General features: G+C 41.8%; 1 protein-coding gene across 1 annotated transcript in view; it reads left to right on the forward strand.

The window, feature by feature from the left end:
• Positions 1 to 21745, forward strand: part of LOC118379933 (glutamate receptor ionotropic, kainate 1) — a 162374-nt gene that overhangs the window by 125204 nt on the left and 15425 nt on the right. Inside the window, exons 11-13 of the mRNA XM_052468700.1 lie at positions 2775 to 2888; positions 14049 to 14252; positions 15676 to 15899. Of these exons, the coding sequence (XP_052324660.1) occupies positions 2775 to 2888; positions 14049 to 14252; positions 15676 to 15899 (542 nt within the window). The remainder of the gene's footprint in view (positions 1 to 2774; positions 2889 to 14048; positions 14253 to 15675; positions 15900 to 21745) is intronic.

Genomic DNA, 21745 nt, shown 5'->3' on the forward strand with positions numbered 1-21745 from the left:
ATCTGAGTTGTCCTACCCACTCCTACAGTCCTTATCTGAGTTGTCCTACCCTCTCCTACAGTCCTTATCTGAGTTATAATACCCTCTCCTACAGTCCTTATCTGAGTTGTCCTACCCACTCCTACAGTCCTTATCTGAGTTGTCCTACCCTCTCCTACAGTCCTTATCTGAGTTGTCCTACCCTCTCCTACAGTCCTTATCTGAGTTGTCCTACCCTCTCCTACAGTCCTTATCTGAGTTGTCCTACCCACTCCTACAGTCCTTATCTGAGTTGTCCTACCCACTCCTACAGTCCTTATCTGAGTTGTCCTACCCACTCCTACAGTCCTTATCTGAGTTGTCCTACCCTCTCCTACAGTCCTTATCTGAGTTGTCCTACCCACTCCTACAGTCCTTATCTGAGTTATAATACCCTCTCCTACAGTCCTTATCTGAGTTGTCCTACCCTCTCCTACAGTCCTTATCTGAGTTGTCCTACCCACTCCTACAGTCCTTATCTGAGTTGTCCTACCCACTCCTACAGTTCTTATCTGAGTTGTCCTACCCACTCCTACAGTCCTTATCTGAGTTGTCCTACCCTCTCCTACAGTCCTTATCTGAGTTGTCCTACCCACTCCTACAGTCCTTATCTGAGTTGCCCTACCCTCTCCTACAGTCCTTATCTGAGTTGTCCTACCCACTCCTACAGTCCTTATCTGAGTTGTCCTACCCACTCCTACAGTCCTTATCTGAGTTGTCCTACCCACTCCTACAGTCCTTATCTGAGTTGTCCTACCCACTCCTACAGTCCTTATCTGAGTTGTCCTACCCACTCCTACAGTCCTTATCTGAGTTGTCCTACCCTCTCCTACAGTCCTTATCTGAGTTGTCCTACCCACTCCTACAGTCCTTATCTGAGTTGTCCTACCCTCTCCTACAGTCCTTATCTGAGTTGTCCTACCCACTCCTACAGTCCTTATCTGAGTTGTCCTACCCACTCCTACAGTCCTTATCTGAGTTGTCCTACCCTCTCCTACAGTCCTTATCTGAGTTGTCCTACCCACTCCTACAGTCCTTATCTGAGTTGTCCTACCCTCTCCTACAGTCCTTATCTGAGTTGTCCTACCCTCTCCTACAGTCCTTATCTGAGTTGTCCTACCCTCTCCTACAGTCCTTATCTGAGTTGTCCTACCCACTCCTACAGTCCTTATCTGAGTTGTCCTACCCACTCCTACAGTCCTTATCTGAGTTGTCCTACCCTCTCCTACAGTTCTTATCTGAGTTATAATACCCACTCCTACAGTCCTTATCTGAGTTGTCCTACCCTCTCCTACAGTCCTTATCTGAGTTGTCCTACCCACTCCTACAGTCCTTATCTGAGTTGTCCTACCCTCTCCTACAGTCCTTATCTGAGTTGTCCTACCCTCTCCTACAGTCCTTATCTGAGTTGTCCTACCCACTCCTACAGTCCTTATCTGAGTTGTCCTACCCTCTCCTACAGTCCTTATCTGAGTTGTCCTACCCTCTCCTACAGTCCTTATCTGAGTTGTCCTACCCTCTCCTACAGTCCTTATCTGAGTTGTTCTACCCATTCCTACAGTCCTTATCTGAGTTGTCCTACCCACTCCTACAGTCCTTATCTGAGTTGTCCTACCCACTCCTACAGTCCTTATCTGAGTTGTCCTACCCTCTCCTACAGTCCTTATCTGAGTTGTCCTACCCACTCCTACAGTCCTTATCTGAGTTATAATACCCTCTCCTACAGTCCTTATCTGAGTTGTCCTACCCACTCTTACAGTCCTTATCTGAGTTGTCCTACCCACTCCTACAGTCCTTATCTGAGTTGTCCTACCCTCTCCTACAGTCCTTATCTGAGTTGTCCTACCCACTCCTACAGTCCTTATCTGAGTTGTCCTACCCACTCCTACAGTCCTTATCTGAGTTGTCCTACCCTCTCCTACAGTCCTTATCTGAGTTGTCCTACCCTCTCTACAGTCCTTATCTGAGTTGTCCTACCCACTCCTACAGTCCTTATCTGAGTTGTCCTACCCTCTCCTACAGTCCTTATCTGAGTTGTCCTACCCACTCTTACAGTCCTTATCTGAGTTGTCCTACCCACTCCTACAGTCCTTATCTGAGTTGTCCTACCCTCTCCTACAGTCCTTATCTGAGTTGTCCTACCCACTCCTACAGTCCTTATCTGAGTTGTCCTACCCACTCCTACAGTCCTTATCTGAGTTGTCCTACCCACTCCTACAGTCCTTATTTGACAAGTCCTTATGTGCAGTATTTGATAAGCGTCCCATTGACACTGGGAGCTTGTCAACTTTGATGTTAAGACACATAGATTGGGGAAATGATGAACGTTTGACGACAGTGTGGGGGTTAGATGTTGATCTTCTTATTGAGAAGACAGTGTGGGGGTAAGATGTTGATCTTCTTATTGAGAAGACAGTGTGGGGGTAAGATGTTGATCTTCTTATTGAGAAGACAGTGTGGGGGTAAGATGTTGATCTTCTTATTGAGAAGACAGTGTGGGGGTAAGATGTTGATCTTCTTATTGAGAAGACAGTGTGGGGGTAAGATGTTGATCTTCTTATTGAGAAGACAGTGTGGGGGTAAGATGTTGAGCTTCTTATCGAGAAGACAGTGATGGTTAGAATACAGTGATGGTTAGAAGACAGTGATGGTTAGAAGACAGTGATGGTTAGAATACAGTGATGTTTAGAAGACAGTGATGGTTAGAAGACAGTGATGGTTAGAATATAATGTTTTGGTGATTTACTCCTCTTCAGATTGGATTGTGGAACTCCAACAACGGCCTTAACCTTACCGAAAGTCTGAAGGATACGGGGACTAACATCACAGATTCCATGGCCAACAGGACTCTGGTCGTCACCACTATCCTGGTAAGTCAAGTCACGTCTCAGGGGTCACAACATACTTAAGAAGCTTAAAAAAAGACTAAAATACTATAAAAATTGAATTGAAACAACTGTGGAGCAAATAGTCTGCAGAAAATAGTCAAATAGTCCCTATGGAATATACAAATAGTCCAACTAGTCACTGGGCAGACCAATAGTCCAACTAGTCACTGGGTTGTCCAATAGTCCAACTAGTCACTGGGTAGTCCAATAGTCCAACTAGTCACTGGGTTGTCCAATGAACTAGTCACTAGTCCAATAGTCCAACTAGTCACTGGGTAGTCCAATAGTCCAACTAGTCACTGGGTAGTCCAATAGTCCAACTAGTCACTGGGTAGTCCAATAGTCCAACTAGTCACTGGGTTGTCCTACCCAACTAGTCACTGGGTTGTCCAATAGTCCAACTAGTCACTGGGTTGTCCAACTGTCACTGGGTTGTCCAATAGTCCAACTAGTCACTGGGCAGACCAATAGTCCAACTTAGTCACTGGGTTGTCCAACTAGTCACTGGGTTGTCCAAGTCCAACTAGTCACTGGGCAGACCAATAGTCCAACTAGTCACTGGGTTGTCCAATAGTCCAACTAGTCACTGGGTTGTCCAATCTGTCACTGGGCAGACCAATGTCCAACTAGTCACTGGGTTGTCCAATAGTCAGTCACTGGGCAGACCAATAGTCCAACTAGTCACTGGGTTGTCCAATAGTCCAACTAGTCACTGGGTAGTCCAATAGTCCAACTAGTCACTGGGTAGTCCAATAGTCCAACTAGTCACTGGGTTGTCCAATAGTCCACTAGTCACTAGTCACTGGGTTGTCCAATAGTCCAACTAGTCACTGGGTAGTCCAATAGTCAACTAGTCACTGGGTAGTCCAATAGTCCAACTAGTCACTGGGTAGTCCAATAGTCCAACTAGTCACTGGGTTGTCCAATAGTCCAACTAGTCACTGGGTAGTCCAATAGTCCAACTAGTCACTGTTGTCCAATAGTCCAACTAGTCACTGGGTAGTCCAATAGTCAACTAGTCACTGGGTAGTCCAATAGTCCAACTAGTCACTGGGTCCAATAGTCCAACTAGTCACTGGGTAGTCCAATAGTCAACTAGTCACTGGGTTGTCCAATAGTCCAACTAGTCACTGGGTTGTCCAATAGTCCAACTAGTCACTGGGCAGACCAATAGTCAGTCACTGGGTAGTCCAATGTCCAACTAGTCACTGGGTTGTCCAATAGTCCAACTAGTCACTGGGTAGTCCAATAGTCAACTAGTCACTGGGTAGTCCAATAGTCCAACTAGTCACTGGGTTGTCCAATAGTCCAACTAGTCACTGGGTTGTCCAATAGTCCAACTAGTCACTGGGCAGACCAATAGTCCAACTAGTCACTGGGTTGTCCAATAGTCCAACTAGTCACTGGGTAGTCAATAGTCCAACTAGTCACTGGGCAGACCAATAGTCCAACTAGTCACTGGGTTGTCCAATAGTCCAACTAGTCACTGGGTAGTCCAATAGTCCAACTAGTCACTGGGCAGACCAATAGTCCAACTAGTCACTGGGTTGTCCAATAGTCCAACTAGTCACTGGGCAGACCAATAGTCCAACTAGTCACTGGGTTGTCCAATAGTCCAACTAGTCACTGGGTAGTCCAATAGTCCAACTAGTCACTGGGGGTCCAATAGAACTAGTCACTGGGTAGTCCAATAGTCCAACTAGTCACTGGGTAGTCCAATAGTCCAACTAGTCACTGGGTAGTCCAATAGTCCAACTAGTCACTGGGTTGTCCAATAGTCCAACTAGTCACTGGGTTGTCCAATAGTCCAACTAGTCACTGGGTTGTCCAACTAGTCACTGGGTTGTCCAATAGTCCAACTAGTCACTGGGCAGACCAATAGAACTAGTCACTGGGTTGTCCAACTAGTCACTGGGTTGTCCAATAGTCCAACTAGTCACTGGGCAGACCAATAGAACTAGTCACTGGGTTGTCCAACTAGTCACTGGGTTGTCCAATAGTCCAACTAGTCACTGGGCAGACCAATAGTCCATTGTCACTGGGTTGTCCAATAGTCCAACTAGTCACTGGGCAGACCAATAGTCCAACTAGTCACTTCTTATTGTCCAATAGACTAGTCACTGGGGGTCCAATAGTCCAACTAGTCACTGGGTAGTCCAATTCCAACTAGTCACTGGGTAGTCCAATAGTCCAACTAGTCACTGGGTTGTCCAATAGTCCAACTAGTCACTGGGTAGTCCAATAGTCCAACTAGTCACTGGGTATTCCAATAGTCCAACTAGTCACTGGGTAGTCCAATAGTCCAACTAGTCACTGGGTAGTCCAATTCCAACTAGTCACTGGGTAGTCCAATAGTCCAAGAGTCACTGGGTAGTCCAATAGTCCAACTAGTCACTGGGTTGTCCAATAGTCCAACTAGTCACTGATCCAATTCCAACTAGTCACTGGGTTGTCCAATAGAACTAGTCACTGGGTTGTCCAACTAGTCACTGGGTTGTCCAATAGTCCAACTAGTCACTGTGTATTCCAATAGTCCAACTAGTCACTGCGTAGTCCAATAGTCCAACTAGTCACTGGGTTGTCCAATAGTCCAACTAGACACTGGGTAGTCCAATAGTTAACTAGTCACTGGGTAGTCCAATAGTCCAACTAGTCACTGGGTAGTCCAATAGTCCAACTAGACACTGGGTAGTCCAATAGTCCAACTAGTCACTGGGTAGTCCAATTCTTAACTAGTCACTGGGTTGTTGTCCAATAGTCCAACTAGACACTGGGTAGTCCAATAGTCCAACTAGTCACTGGGTTGTCCAATAGTCCAACTAGTCACTGGGTTGTCCAATAGTCCAACTAGTCACTGGGCAGACCAATAGTCCAACTAGTCACTAGGGGGTCCAATAGTCCAACTAGTCACTGGGTTGTCCAATAGTCCAACTAGTCACTGGGTTGTCCAACTAGTCACTGGGTTGTCCAAAGTCCAACTAGTCACTGGGTAGTCCAATAGTCCAACTAGTCACTGGGTAGTCCAATAGTCCAACTAGTTTGGGTAGTCCAATAGTCCAACTAGTCACTGGGTAGTCCAATAGTCCAACTAGTCACTGGGTTGTCCAACTAGTCACTGGGTTGTCCAATAGTCCAACTAGTCCCTGGGTTGTCCAATAGTCCAACTAGTCACTGGGTTGTCCAAATAGTCAGTGGGTTGTCCAATAGTCCAACTAGTCACTGGGTTGTCCAATAGTCCAACTAGTTACTGGGTTGTCCAATAGTCCAACTAGTCACTAGGGCAGTCCAATAGTCCAACTAGTCACTGGGTTGTCCAATAGTCCAACTAGTCACTGGGTTGTCCAACTAGTCACTGGGTTGTCCAAAGTCCAACTAGTCACTGGGTAGTCCAATAGTCCAACTAGTCACTGGGTAGTCCAAAGTCCAACTAGTTACTGGGTTGTCCAATAGTCCAACTAGTCACTGGGTTGTCCAAATAGTCAGTGGGTTGTCCAATAGTCCAACTAGTCACTGGTTTGTCCAATAGTCCAACTAGTTACTGGGTAGTCCAATAGTCCAACTAGTCACTGGGTAGTCCAATAGTCCAACTAGTCACTGGGTATTCCAATAGTCCAACTAGTCACTGGGTTGTCCAATAGTCCAACTAGTCACTGGGTAGTCCAATAGTCCAACTAGTCACTGGAAACTAGTCACTGGGTAGTCCAATAGTCCAACTAGTCACTGGGTAGTCCAATAGTCCAACTAGTCACTGGGTAGTCCAATAGTCCAACTAGTCACTGGGTTGTCCAATAGTCCAACTAGTCACTGGGTAGTCCAATAGTCCAACTAGTCACTGGGTTGTCCAAAGTCCAACTAGTCACTGGGTTGTCCAACTAGTCACTGGGTAGTCCAATAGTCCAACTAGTCACTGGGTTGTCCAATAGTCCAACTAGTCACTGGGTAGTCCAATAGTCCAACTAGTCACTGGGTAGTCCAATAGTCCAACTAGTCACTGGGTAGTCCAATAGTCCAACTAGTCACTGGGTTGTCCAACTAGTCACTGGGTATTCCAATAGTCCAACTAGTCACTGGGTAGTCCAATAGTCCAACTAGTCACTGGGTAGTCCAATAGTCCAACTAGTCACTGGGTTGTCCAATAGTTCAACTAGTCACTGGGTAGTCCAATAGTCCAACTAGTCACTGGGTTGTCCAAAGTCCAACTAGTCACTGGGTTGTCCAACTAGTCACTGGGTATTCCAATAGTCGAACTAGTCACTGGGTTGTCCAATAGTCCAACTAGTCACTGGGTAGTCCAATAGTCCAACTAGTCACTGGGTTGTCCAATAGTCCAACTAGTCACTGGGTTGTCCAATAGTCCAACTAGTCACTGGGTTGTCCAATAGTCAACTAGTCACTGGGTTGTCCAATAGTCCAACTAGTCACTGGGTAGTCCAATAGTCCAACTAGTCACTGGGTAGTCCAATAGTCCAACTAGTCACTGGGTTGTCCAATAGTCCAACTAGTCACTGGGTAGTCCAATAGTCCAACTAGTCACTGGGTTGTCCAATAGTCCAACTAGTCACTGGGTAGTCCAATAGTCCAACTAGTCACTGGGTAGTCCAATAGTCCAACTAGTCACTGGGTTGTCCAATAGTCCAACTAGTCACTGGGTTGTCCAATAGTCCAACTAGTCACTGGGTAGTCCAATAGTCCAACTAGTCACTGGGTTGTCCAATAGTCCAACTAGTCACTGGGTTGTCCAATAGTCCAACTAGTCACTGGGTTGTCCAACTAGTCACTGGGTAGTCCAATAGTCCAACTAGTCACTGGGTTGTCCAATAGTCCAACTAGTCACTGGGTAGTCCAATAGTCCAACTAGTCACTGGGTAGTCCAATAGTCCAACTAGTCACTGGGTTGTCCAATAGTCCAACTAGTCACTGGGTAGTCCAATAGTCCAACTAGTCACTGGGTTGTCCAATAGTCCAACTAGTCACTGGGTAGTCCAATAGTCCAACTAGTCACTGGGTTGTCCAACTAGTCACTGGGTATTCCAATAGTCCAACTAGTCACTGGGTAGTCCAATAGTCCAACTAGTCACTGGGTAGTCCAATAGTCCAACTAGTCACTGGGTTGTCCAATAGTCCAACTAGTCACTGGGTAGTCCAATAGTCCAACTAGTCACTGGGTAGTCCAATAGTCCAACTAGTCACTGGGTTGTCCAATAGTCCAACTAGTCACTGGGTCAATAGTCAAACTAGTCACTGGGTTGTCCAACTAGTCACTGGGTAGTCCAATAGTCCAACTAGTCACTGGGTAGTCCAATAGTCAACTAGTCACTGGGTTGTCCAATAGTCCAACTAGTCACTGGGTAGTCCAATAGTCAAACTAGTCACTGGGTAGTCCAAAAGTCCATACAATCAAAGAAAATATGGCCTGTATTATCGACATATGGTCCTCAGTTATTGGCTACCTTACTATTTTGTTTAATTACAAGATATATCCGTATAAAGAGACACCAACCTCATACCCGAAGTGGTTACTAGATAAGTTAGTTGGCTAGCCTTCCGTTAGCTATATTTCAGAGGTAAAAAGTTGGAATTAAATGATTAGTGTCTTATTTTACAATATACAGCGTGTCCCACAAAATGTGTATATATATATATTACTTTTTAGAAAACTCTTATCTTAACTTAATTTAGTAGGTGAATAATTACAATTTTGCAGATTAACACTGGAGTGATAAATGATCAGATGGTCATGTACAAGTAGAGATATAACAGTCCAGTAGTCTTAGTAGTTATATACTAATAGTTTGATAGTCCAGTAGTCCATATATAATAGTCCAGTAGTCCATATATAATAGTCCAATAGTCCATATATAATAGTCCAGTAGTCTTAGTAGTTATATACTAATAGTTTGATAGTCCAGTAGTCCATATATAATAGTCCAATAGTCCATATATAATAGTCCAATAGTCCATATATAATAGTCCAGTAGTCTTAGTAGTTATATACTAATAGTTTGATAGTCCAGTAGTCCATATATAATAGTCCAATAGTCCATATATAACAGTCCAATAGTCCATATATAACAGTCCAGTAGTCTTAGTAGTTATATACTAATAGGTTGATAGTCCAGTAGTCCATATATAACAGTCCAGTAGTCCATATATAACAGTCCAGTAGTCCATATATAATAGTCCAGTAGTCCATATATAACAGTCCAGTAGTCCATATATAATAGTCCAATAGTCCATATATAACAGTCCAATAGTCCATATATAACAGTCCAGTAGTCTTAGTAGTTATATACTAATAGGTTGATAGTCCAGTAGTCCATATATAACAGTCCAATAGTCTTAGTAGTTATATACTAATAGGTTGATAGTCAGTAGTCCATATATAATAGTCCAGTAGTCCATATATAATAGTCCAGTAGTCCATATATAATAGTCCAGTAGTCCATATATAATAGTCCAGTAGTCCATATATAATAGTCCAATAGTCCATATATAATAGTCCAGTAGTCCATATATAATAGTCCAGTAGTCCATATATAACAGTCAGTAGTCCATATATAATAGTCCAGTAGTCCATATATAACAGTCCAGTAGTCCATATATAATAGTCCAGTAGTCCATATATAACAGTCCAGTAGTCCATATATAACAGTCCAGTAGTCTTAGTAGTTATATACTAATATGTTGATAGTCCAGTAGTCCATATATAATAGTCAATAGTCTTAGTAGTTATATACTAATAGGTTGATAGTCCAGTAGTCCATATATAATAGTCCAGTAGTCCATATATAATAGTCCAGTAGTCCATATATAATAGTCCAGTAGTCCATATATAATAGTCCAGTAGTCCATATATAATAGTCCAATAGTCCATATATAATAGTCCAGTAGTCCATATATAATAGTCCAGTAGTCCATATATAATAGTCCAGTAGTCCATATATAACAGTCCAGTAGTCCATATATAATAGTCCAGTAGTCCATATATAATAGTCCAGTAGTCCATATATAACAGTCCAGTAGTCCATATATAACAGTCCAGTAGTCCATATATAATAGTCCAATAGTCCATATATAACAGTCCAGTAGTCCATATATAACAGTCCAGTAGTCTTAGTAGTTATATACTAATAGGTTGATAGTCCAGTAGTCCATATATAATAGTCCAGTAGTCCATATATAACAGTCCAGTAGTCCATATATAATAGTCCAGTAGTCCATATATAATAGTCCAGTAGTCCATATATAACAGTCCAGTAGTCCATATATAACAGTCCAGTAGTCCATATATAATAGTCCAGTAGTCCATATATAATAGTCCAGTAGTCCATATATAACAGTCCAGTAGTCCATATATAATAGTCCAGTAGTCCATATATAATAGTCCAATAGTCCATATATAATAGTCCAGTAGTCCATATATAATAGTCCAGTAGTCCATATATAATAGTCCAGTAGTCCATATATAATAGTCCAGTAGTCCATATATAACAGTCCAGTAGTCCATATATAACAGTCCAGTAGTCCATATATAATAGTCCAGTAGTCCATATATAATAGTCCAGTAGTCCATATATAACAGTCCAATAGTCCATATATAACAGTCCAATAGTCCATATATAACAGTCCAATAGTCCATATATAATAGTCCAGTAGTCCATATATAACAGTCCAGTAGTCCATATATAACAGTCCAGTAGTCCATATATAACAGTCCAATAGTCCATATATAATAGTCCAATAGTCCATATATAACAGTCCAATAGTCCATATATAACAGTCCAATAGTCCATATATAATAGTCCAGTAGTCCATATATAATAGTCCAGTAGTCCATAATAATAGTCCAATAGTCTTAGTACTTATATACAATAGGTTGATAGTCCAGTAGTCCATATATAATAGTCCAGTAGTCCATATATAATAGTCCAGTAGTCCATATATAACAGTCAATAGTCCATATATAACAGTCAATAGTCTTAGTAGTCCATATATAACAGTCCAGTAGTCCATATATAATAGTCCAGTAGTCCATATATAATAGTCCAGTAGTCCATATATAATAGTCCAGTAGTCCATATATAATGGTCCAATAGTCCATATATAATAGTCCAATAGTCCATATATAACAGTCCAGTAGTCCATATATAATAGTCCAGTAGTCCATATATAACAGTCCAGTAGTCCATATATAACAGTCCAATAGTCCATATATAATAGTCCAGTAGTCCATATATAACAGTCCAGTAGTCCATATATAACAGTCCAATAGTCCATATATAATAGTCCAGTAGTCCATATATAACAGTCCAGTAGTCCATATATAATAGTCCAGTAGTCCATATATAATAGTCCAATAGTCCATATATAATAGTCCAGTAGTCCATATATAATAGTCCAGTAGTCCATATATAACAGTCCAGTAGTCCATATATAATAGTCCAGTAGTCCATATATAACAGTCCAGTAGTCCATATATAATAGTCCAGTAGTCCATATATAATAGTCCAGTAGTCCATATATAACAGTCCAGTAGTCTTAGTAGTTATATACTAATATGTTGATAGTCCAGTAGTCCATATATAATAGTCCAATAGTCTTAGTAGTTATATACTAATAGGTTGATAGTCCAGTAGTCCATATATAATAGTCCAGTAGTCCATATATAATAGTCCAGTAGTCCATATATAATAGTCCAGTAGTCCATATATAATAGTCCAGTAGTCCATATATAATAGTCAATAGTCCATATATAATAGTCCAGTAGTCCATATATAATAGTCCAGTAGTCCATATATAATAGTCCAGTAGTCCATATATAACAGTCCAGTAGTCCATATATAATAGTCCAGTAGTCCATATATAATAGTCCAGTAGTCCATATATAACAGTCCAGTAGTCCATATATAACAGTCCAATAGTCCATATATAACAGTCCAATAGTCCATATATAACAGTCCAATAGTCCATATATAACAGTCCAGTAGTCTTAGTAGTTATATACTAATAGGTTGGTAGTCCAGTAGTCCATATATAACAGTCCAGTAGTCCATATATAATAGTCCAGTAGTCCATATATAATAGTCCAGTAGTCCATATATAATAGTCCAGTAGTCCATATATAACAGTCCAGTAGTCCATATATAACAGTCCAGTAGTCCATATATAATAGTCCAGTAGTCCATATATAATAGTCCAGTAGTCCATATAGTCCAGTAGTCCATATATAACAGTCCAATAGTCCATATATAATAGTCCAGTAGTCCATATATAATAGTCCAGTAGTCCATATATAATAGTCCAGTAGTCCATATATAATAGTCCAGTAGTCCATATATAATAGTCCAGTAGTCCATATATAACAGTCCAGTAGTCCATATATAACAGTCCAGTAGTCCATATATAATAGTCCAGTAGTCCATATATAATAGTCCAGTAGTCCATATATAACAGTCCAATAGTCCATATATAACAGTCCAGTAGTCCATATATAACAGTCCAGTCCATATAGTCCAGTAGTCCATATATAACAGTCCAGTAGTCCATATATAATAGTCCAGTAGTCCATATATAATAGTCCAGTAGTCCATATATAATAGTCCAGTAGTCCATATATAACAGTCCAGTAGTCCATATATAATAGTCCAGTAGTCCATATATAATAGTCCAGTAGTCCATATATAACAGTCCAGTAGTCCATATATAATAGTCCAATAGTCTTAGTAGTTATATACTAATAGGTTGATAGTCCAGTAGTCCATATATAATAGTCCAGTAGTCCATATATAACAGTCCAATAGTCCATATATAATAGTCCAATAGTCCATATATAACAGTCCAGTAGTCCATATATAACAGTCCAGTAGTCCATATATAACAGTCCAGTAGTCCATATATAATAGTCCAGTAGTCCATATATAATAGTCCAGTAGTCCATATATAACAGTCCAATAGTCCATATATAATAGTCCAATAGTCCATATATAACAGTCCAGTAGTCCATATATAACAGTCCAATAGTCCATATATAACAGTCCAATAGTCCATATATAACAGTCCAATAGTCCATATATAATAGTCCAGTAGTCCATATATAACAGTCCAGTAGTCCATATATAATAGTCCAGTAGTCCATATATAATAGTCCAGTAGTCCATATATAATAGTCCAATAGTCCATATATAACAGTCCAATAGTCCATATATAACAGTCCAATAGTCCATATATAATAGTCCAGTAGTCCATATATAATAGTCCAGTAGTCCATATATAACAGTCCAGTAGTCCATATATAACAGTCCAATAGTCCATATATAACAGTCCAATAGTCCATATATAACAGTCCAATAGTCCATATATAACAGTCCAATAGTCCATATATAACAGTCCAGTAGTCCATATATAACAGTCCAGTAGTCCATATATAATAGTCCAGTAGTCCATATATAATAGTCCAGTAGTCCATATATAATAGTCCAGTAGTCCATATATAATAGTCCAATAGTCCATATATAATAGTCCAATAGTCCATATATAATAGTCCAATAGTCCATATATAATAGTCCAGTAGTCCATATATAATAGTCCAATAGTTCATATATAATAGTCCAGTAGTCCATATATAATAGTCCAGTAGTCCATATATAATAGTCCAGTAGTCCATATATAACAGTCCAGTAGTCCATATATAACAGTCCAGTAGTCCATATATAATAGTCCAATAGTTCATATATAATAGTCCAGTAGTCCATATATAATAGTCCAGTAGTCCATATATAATAGTCCAGTAGTCCATATATAACAGTCCAGTAGTCCATATATAACAGTCCAATAGTCTTAGTAGTCCATATATAATGGTCCAGTAGTCCATATATAACAGTCCAGTAGTCCATATATAATAGTCCAATAGTCTTAGTAGTTATAAGGGACATTTCAATAGTCCAAGTAGTCATAAGAAACAATCCAATAGTTAGAGTAACTACTGTAGTAAGATACACAAAGTCAGTTAGAGAGGGTAGTTGGAACTCCATGTGCACTGTGGTTTCTACTATCTTTTCTCAATCCAAACTAAGAAACCACACAGTCTACTAATGGGGTATGTTTATACAGAGATGTTGACGACTCTATCACCTCATCTCACAGGAAAACCCTTACGTCATGTACAAGAAGTCTGACAAGCCTCTGTACGGTAACGACCGGTTCGAAGGTTACTGCCTGGACCTACTGAAGGAGCTGTCCAACATCCTGGGATTTGCCTACGAGGTTAAACTGGTATCTGACGGGAAGTATGGAGCTCAAAACGATAAGGGAGAATGGAACGGCATGGTGCGGGAACTCATAGACCATGTGAGTCACTTGCCTGTACCAGGAGAGAGGCAGAACGAGAAGGAGAAAATGTTTTACTTTACGGAAAAGAAAGAGAAAAGTGAATGGATATTTACGGTAGATGCCTATCACTTGCTGTCACACTACAGTACAGTGCAGGTACAGTACAGGTGTATGGCTCACATGAGTGGCTGAGTTCCCCCACTGGACTGTACTGTGAATATGGTCAATCAACATTTATAGTAATGCTACTAATAACTAGTCGATGTAGTTCAGAGCTACCCAACCCTGTTCCTGGAGAGATACCCTCCTGTAGGTTTTAACTCCAACCCTGTTCCTGTAGAGATACCCTCCTGAAGGTTTAAACTCCAACCCTGTTCCTGGAGAGATACCCTCCTGAAGGTTTAAACTCCAACCCTGTTCCTGGAGAGATACCCTCCTGAAGATTTAAACTCCAACCCTGTTCCTGTAGAGATACCCTCCTGAAGGTTTAAACTCCAACCCTGTTCCTGTAGAGATACCCTCTTGAAGATTTTCGCTCCAACCCTGTTCCTGTAGAGATACCCTCCTGAAGATTTAAACTCCAACCCTGTTCCTGTAGAGATACCCTCCTGAAGATTTTCGCTCCAACCCTGTTCCTGTAGAGATACCCTCCTGTAGGTTTAAACTCCAACCCTGTTCCTGTGGAGATACCCTCCTGTAGGTTTAAACTCCAACCCTGTTCCTTTAGAGATACCCTCCTGTAGGTTTAAACTCCAACCCTGTTCCTGGAGAGATACCCTCCTGAAGATTTTCTCTCCAACCCCAGTTATAAGTAACCTGACTCAGTTTATTTTTATTTTTATTTATTTTTATTTCACCTTTATTTAACCAGGTAAGCCAGTTGAGAACAAGTTCTCATTTACAACTGCGACCTGGCCAAGATAAAGCAAAGCAGTGTGACACAAACAACACAGAGTTACACGTAAACAAACGTATAGTCAATAACACAATATAAAAACATCTATGTACAGTGTGTGCAAATGTAGAAGAGTAGGGAGGTAAGGCAATAAATAGGCCATAGAGGCGAAATAATTACAATGTAGCATTAACACTGGAGTGATAGATGATGATGTGCTAATTATAAGAATCAGGTGCGCTAGATTAGGGTTGGAGTGAAAACCTACAGGAGGGTGTCTCTCCAGGAACAGGGTTGGAGTTTAAACCTTCTAGAGGGTATCTCTCTGGGAACAGGGTTGGAGTGAAAATCTTCAGTAGGATATCTCTCCAAGAACAGGTTTGGAGTATAAACCTTCAGTAGGGTATCTCTCCAGGAACAGGGCCGGCCAGGCCTGATGCAATTCGTATAGAACCTGCTCTGTCTATGACAGGTAGCAGACCTGGCTGTGGTCACTCTGATTAGCCCTGATGTAATTTCTGCATTAACCTGCTCTGTCTATGACAGGTAGCAGACCTGGCTGTGGCTCCTCTGACCATCACCTATGTGAGGGAGAAGGTGATAGACTTCTCTAAACCCTTTATGACCCTGGGAATCAGTATCCTGTACCACAAACCCAACGGCACCAACCCCGGAGTGTTCTCCTTCCTCAACCCCCTGTCTCCTGACATCTGGATGTACGTACTACTGGCCTGCCTCGGAGTCAGCTGTGTCCTGTTTGTCATCGCCAGGTAAGGGGTTAGGGGTCAGGGGGTCAGGTGTCAGGGGTTAGGGGTCAGGGGGTAAGGGGTTAGGGGTCAGGTTTCAGGGGTTAGGGGTCAGGTTTCAGGGGTCAGGTGTCAGGGGTCAGGGGTTCAGGGGTTAGGGTGAACACTGTCTCCTGACATCTGGATGTACAGGTTTACTGCCAAAATAAAGGCAACAATGATGGTTCTGGCAGTTCTGTTCTGTTCTGGTGTGGGGTTTAGGTCCACTTAGCCCCTTACTGGGCAGAGTAAATGCCAATAAATCCCATCATTAGCATATGACCAATCAGGGCGCAATATGCAAATAACCCCACATCTCCCCTTTTCAGAGAACAAAGGGTAGAGTGTCTCAACAGACCTCAAGGGATTATTCTGCCCTTATGTCGGTAGGTCTGTTCCTGCCTAGTTCTTCCGGAACATTACAACATAGACATGAACGTAAAATATTTAAATAAATTACAAGTGAAACAACTTGACCGCTGTAGTTTTATCTTTACATTATTATTATTTTTTTTAACTTTGAGCTCAGTCTTTTGTTCTTGTTTCTCTGATTTATAAATCTTTTTATTAAAGATATATTTATAAATATTGTTCTGGGTGTAATAGACACGTCCTGGATTACCTTGTGTGTTGGTGGTTATGGCAACGCGGTGTGTCGGAGTGGTGAAGACACTCGAATCTTCTCCTGCGAAAGCGTTGTTGTTCTCAGGTCAGTCCATATGGATGAGGTGATGTCTGTTCCTACGGACAGACGCGTGGGGGAACTTCCACCATGTAGCATCGTGTGGTGCTATATGTTTCCCTCGGCACTGTTCCTGTGACTCTGTGACGCTTTCTGAAGCGCTGCTCTGATCCACACTCATTCTCTCCTTTTCCTTTGAGCCGACAGCTGCTGTGTTCGGGATCTCAGCCCCATTTTCAGCCCAATTTAACACTTACGGGAGATTCTGGAGCAAGTTTTTCACCACCGTCAACAAAACATCAAATTATCAAATCAAATCACATTTTATTTGTCACAAACACATGGTTAGCAGATGTTAATGCGAGTGTAGCGAAATGCTTGTGCTTATGGAATTTCCTTTGTGGAAGAATGGTGTCACATCCCTCCAATAGAGTTTCAGACACTTGGATAATCTATGCCAAGGTGCATTGAAGCAGTTCTGTTGAGGCGACCCAACTGGCTCCTTTATGTTGGTGTTTCCTTTATTTTGGCAATTACCTGTTTGTGCTTCTGGCCTGGAGTCAAATGTGTAGTGTTTATCATCGCTGGGTTAGGGTGTAGGGCGTAGGGTGTAAGAGTGTAGGGGTTAGGGTTTAGAGTGAACCCTGTGCTTCTGGCCTGGCTCTGAGTCAAATGTGTAGTGTTTATCATCGCTGGGTTAGGGTGTAGGGCGTAGGGTGTAAGAGTGTAGGGGTTAGGGTTTAGAGTGAACCCTGTGCTTCTGGCCTGGCTCCGAGTCAGATGTGTAGTGTTTATCATCACTGGGTTAGGGTGTAGGGCATAGGGTATAAGAGTGTAGGGGTTAGGGTTTAGAGTGAACCCTGTGCTTCTGGCCTGGCTCTGAGTCAAATGTGTAGTGTTTATCATCGCTGGGTTAGGGTGTAGGGCGTAGGGTGTAAGAGTGTAGGGGTTAGGGTTTAGAGTGAACCCTGTGCTTCTGGCCTGGCTCTGAGTCAGATGTGCTCTCGTTGTCATTATCAGGTAACGAACGGCCTCTTAAAAGCTGAAATATGTCACTTTTTGGGTGATCCGACCAAATTCACCTAGAAATGTGAGTTATAGATCTGTCATTTTTATTAAAGCAAGTATAAGAAGCGGTAGATATGTTCTATATGTGCTATTTCTATGCTTCCGTTCATAAAAGGGCATTCAGCAGTTGTTACATCCATTTTTGGACTTATAATTAGTGATATGTACTGATTGATTCTTGAAGAATAAAACGTATTAGTCGTGAACTCGTGAACTCATGAACTGTCGTAACCCACATCAAAACCTAAAATATAAGCTTGTTTTACTCCAACATTTGTAAACAAAGGAAAATATAAACAAACACTTAAATTGTTATTTTTTTTACTACATTTTAAGTGAGAAGTAGGCATTGGTCTGAAGCCAAAAAAGAAAGGAACTCCCCCATGCTCTACCAAGGGTTTTCCAGCAGCACCTACTACAGTAGTTATGTTGGTCTATTGTACTTCAAACAAACAATTTCTCAAACTTTTTCCTTCATTTTGTTTACATGACTTTACAGTCCTACTAATAAAATGATGTACTAAAATATTCAGGACTTTTTCCACATTTTGTACGTTAAAAAAAATGGAGTACCTCATCAATCTACACACAATACCCCATATTGACAAAATGAAAACAGGTTTTTAGAAAATATTTGCAAACCTATAGAATTGTGTAAACAGAAATACCTTATTTACATAAGTATTCAGACCCTTTGCTATGAGACTCGGAATTGAACTCATCCTGTTTTCATTGATCATCCTTGAGATATTTCTGCAACTTGGAGTCCACCTGTGGTAAATTCAATTGATTGGACATGATTTGGAAAGGCACACACCTGTCTATATAAGGCATTGACATTAGAGCTCATTAGAGCTCAGAGACAGGATTGTGTCGAGGCACAGATCTGGGGCAGGCTACCAAAACATTTCTGCAGCATTGAAGTTCACAAAGAACACCGTGGCCTCCATCATTCTAAAATGGAAGAAGTTTGGAACCACCAAGACTCGTTCAAGAGCTGGCCGCCCGGCCAAACAGAGCAATTGGGGGAGAAGGGCCTTGGTCAGGGAGGTGACAAAGAACCCGATGTTCACTCTGACAACCATCTCTGCAGCATTCCACCAATCAGACCTTTATAGTAGAGAGACCAGACAGTAGCCACTCCTCAGTGAAAGGCACATGACAGCCCGCTTGGAGAGCTTGAGAGGATCTGCAGAGAAGAATGTGAGAAACTCCACAAATACAAGTGTGGCACCCTTGTAGCGTCATACCCATAAAGACTCAAGGCTGTAATCGCTGCCTAAGGTGTCATTATGGGTTATTGTGTGTAGATGGGTGAGAAAATGTATATTTTGAATTCAGGCTGTGGAATAAGTCATGGGGTATGAATACTTTCTGAATGTCTTTGTTGTTCTTAGTTGAGGAAAATGTAGCATAGCTAACTGCAGTATTTGTTCTGTCTGAAATCTGGCTACTTTGTCTTACTGCAGGATAGGTCTATGGCGTAGCCTACCTAGCTAGTTTTCCAATACCCATTGCATGCATTGTAAAGTAGCTAGATAGCAGTGTGACAGTTTCCCAAAGTTTGGCATTGGTTTTGATCCTGCTTTGAACTTATTTCAAATCATCAGGTGTAGAAGCACGGTGGCTAGGAAAAACTCCTGAGAAAGGCCAAAACCTAGGAAGAAACCTAGAGAGGAACCAGGCTATGTGGGGTGGCCAGTCCTTTTCTGGCTGTGCCGGGTGGAGATTACAACAGAACATGGCCAAGATGAATGACCAGCATGGTCAAATAATAATAATCACAGGCAGAACAGTTGAAACTGGAGCAGCAGCACGGCCAGGTGGACTGGGGACAGCAAGGAGTCATCATGTCAGGTAGTCCTGAGGCATGGTCCTAGGGCTCAGGTCCTCCGAGAGAGAGAAAGAAAGAAAGAGAGAAAAAGAGAATTAGAGACAGCATACTTAAATTCACACAGTACACCGGATAGGACAGGAGAAGTACTCCAGATATAACAAACTGACCCTGACACATAAACTACTGCAGCATAAATACTGGAGGCTGAGACAGGAGGGGTCAGGAGACACTATGGCCCCATCCGATGACACCCCCGGACAGGGCCAAACAGGAAGGATATAACCCCACCCACTTTGCCAAAGCACAGCCCCCACACTACTAGAGGGATATCTTCAACCACCAACTTACCATCCTAAGACAAGGCCGAGTATAGCCCACAAAGATCTCCACCACGGCACAACCCAAGGGGGGGCGCCAACCCAGACAGGAAGATCACATCAGTGACTCAACCCACTCAAGTGACGCACCCCTCCTAGGGACGGTATGAAAGAGCCCTAGTAAGCCAGTGACTCAGCCCCTGTAATACGGTTAGAGGCAGAGAATCCCAGTGGAAAGAGGGGAACCGGCCAGGCAGAGACAGCAAGGGCGGTTCGTTGCTCCAGAGCCTTTCCGTTCACCTTTACACTCCTGCGCCAGACTACACTCAATCATATGACCCACTGAAGAGATGAGTGGGAACCAACACCACTTTACAACATAATGTAGGAGGGAACCAACACCACTTTACAACATAATGTAGGAGGGAACCAACACCACTTTACAACATAATGTAGAGGGAACCAACACCACTTTACAACATAATGTAGGAGGGAACCAACACCACTTTACAACAGAATGTAGAGGGAACCAACACCACTTTACAACATAATGTAGGAGGGAACCAACACCACTTTACAACATAATGTAGGAGGGATCCAACACCACTTTACAACATAATGTAGAGGGAACCAACACCACTTTACAACATAATGTCGGAGGGATCCAACACCACTTTACAACATAATGTAGGAGGGAACCAACACCACTTTACAACAGAATGTAGAGGGAACCAACACCACTTTACAACATAATGTAGGAGGGAACCAAGAATGTAGAGGGAACCAACACCACTTTACAACATAATGTAGGAGGGAACCAACACCACTTTACAACATAATGTAGGAGGGAACCAACACCACTTTACAACATAATGTAGGAGGGAACCAACACCACTTTACAACAGAATGTAGGAGGGAACCAACACCACTTTACAACAGAATGTAGGAACCAACACCACTTTACAACATAATGTAGGAGGGAACCAACACCACTTTACAACAGAATGTAGAGGGAGGTAGGAGGGAACCAACACCACTTTACAACATAATGTAGGAGGGAACCAACACCACTTTACAACATAATGTAGGAGGGAACCAACGCCACTTTACAACATAATGTAGAGGGATCCAACACCACTTTACAACATAATGTAGAGGGATCCAACACCACTTTACAACATAATGTAGGAGGGAACCAACACCACTTTACAACATAATGTAGGAGGGAACCAACACCACTTTACAACATAATGTAGAGGGAACCAACACCACTTTACAACAGAATGTAGGAGGGATCCAACACCACTTTACAACAGAATGTAGGAGGGAACCAACACCACTTTACAACATAATGTAGGAGGGAACCAACACCGCTTTACAACAGAATGTAGAGGGATCCAACACCACTTTACAACAGAATGTAGAGGGATCCAACACCACTTTACAACATAATGTAGGAGGGAACCAACACCACTTTACAACATAATGTAGGGGAACCAACACCACTTTACAACATAATGTAGGAGGGAACCAACACCACTTTACAACATAATGTAGGAGGGAACCAACACCACTTTACAACATAATGTGGGAGGAACCAACACCACTTTAAACAGAATGTAGGAGGGAACCAACACCACTTTACAACATAATGTAGATGGAACCAACACCACTTTACAACAGAATGTAGGAGGGAACCAACACCACTTTACAACAGAATGTAGGAGGAACCAACACCACTTTACAACATAATGTAGGAGGGAACCAACACCACTTTACAACATAATGTAGAGGGAACCAACACCACTTTACAACATAATGTAGGAGGGAACCAACACCACTTTACAACATAATGTAGGAGGGAACCAACACCACTTTACAACATAATGTAGGAGGGAACCAACACCACTTTACAACATAATGTAGG

This window comes from Oncorhynchus keta, chromosome 18 (assembly GCF_023373465.1).
Source record: "Oncorhynchus keta strain PuntledgeMale-10-30-2019 chromosome 18, Oket_V2, whole genome shotgun sequence".
In the NCBI taxonomy this organism is placed as follows: Eukaryota; Metazoa; Chordata; class Actinopteri; order Salmoniformes; family Salmonidae; genus Oncorhynchus; species Oncorhynchus keta.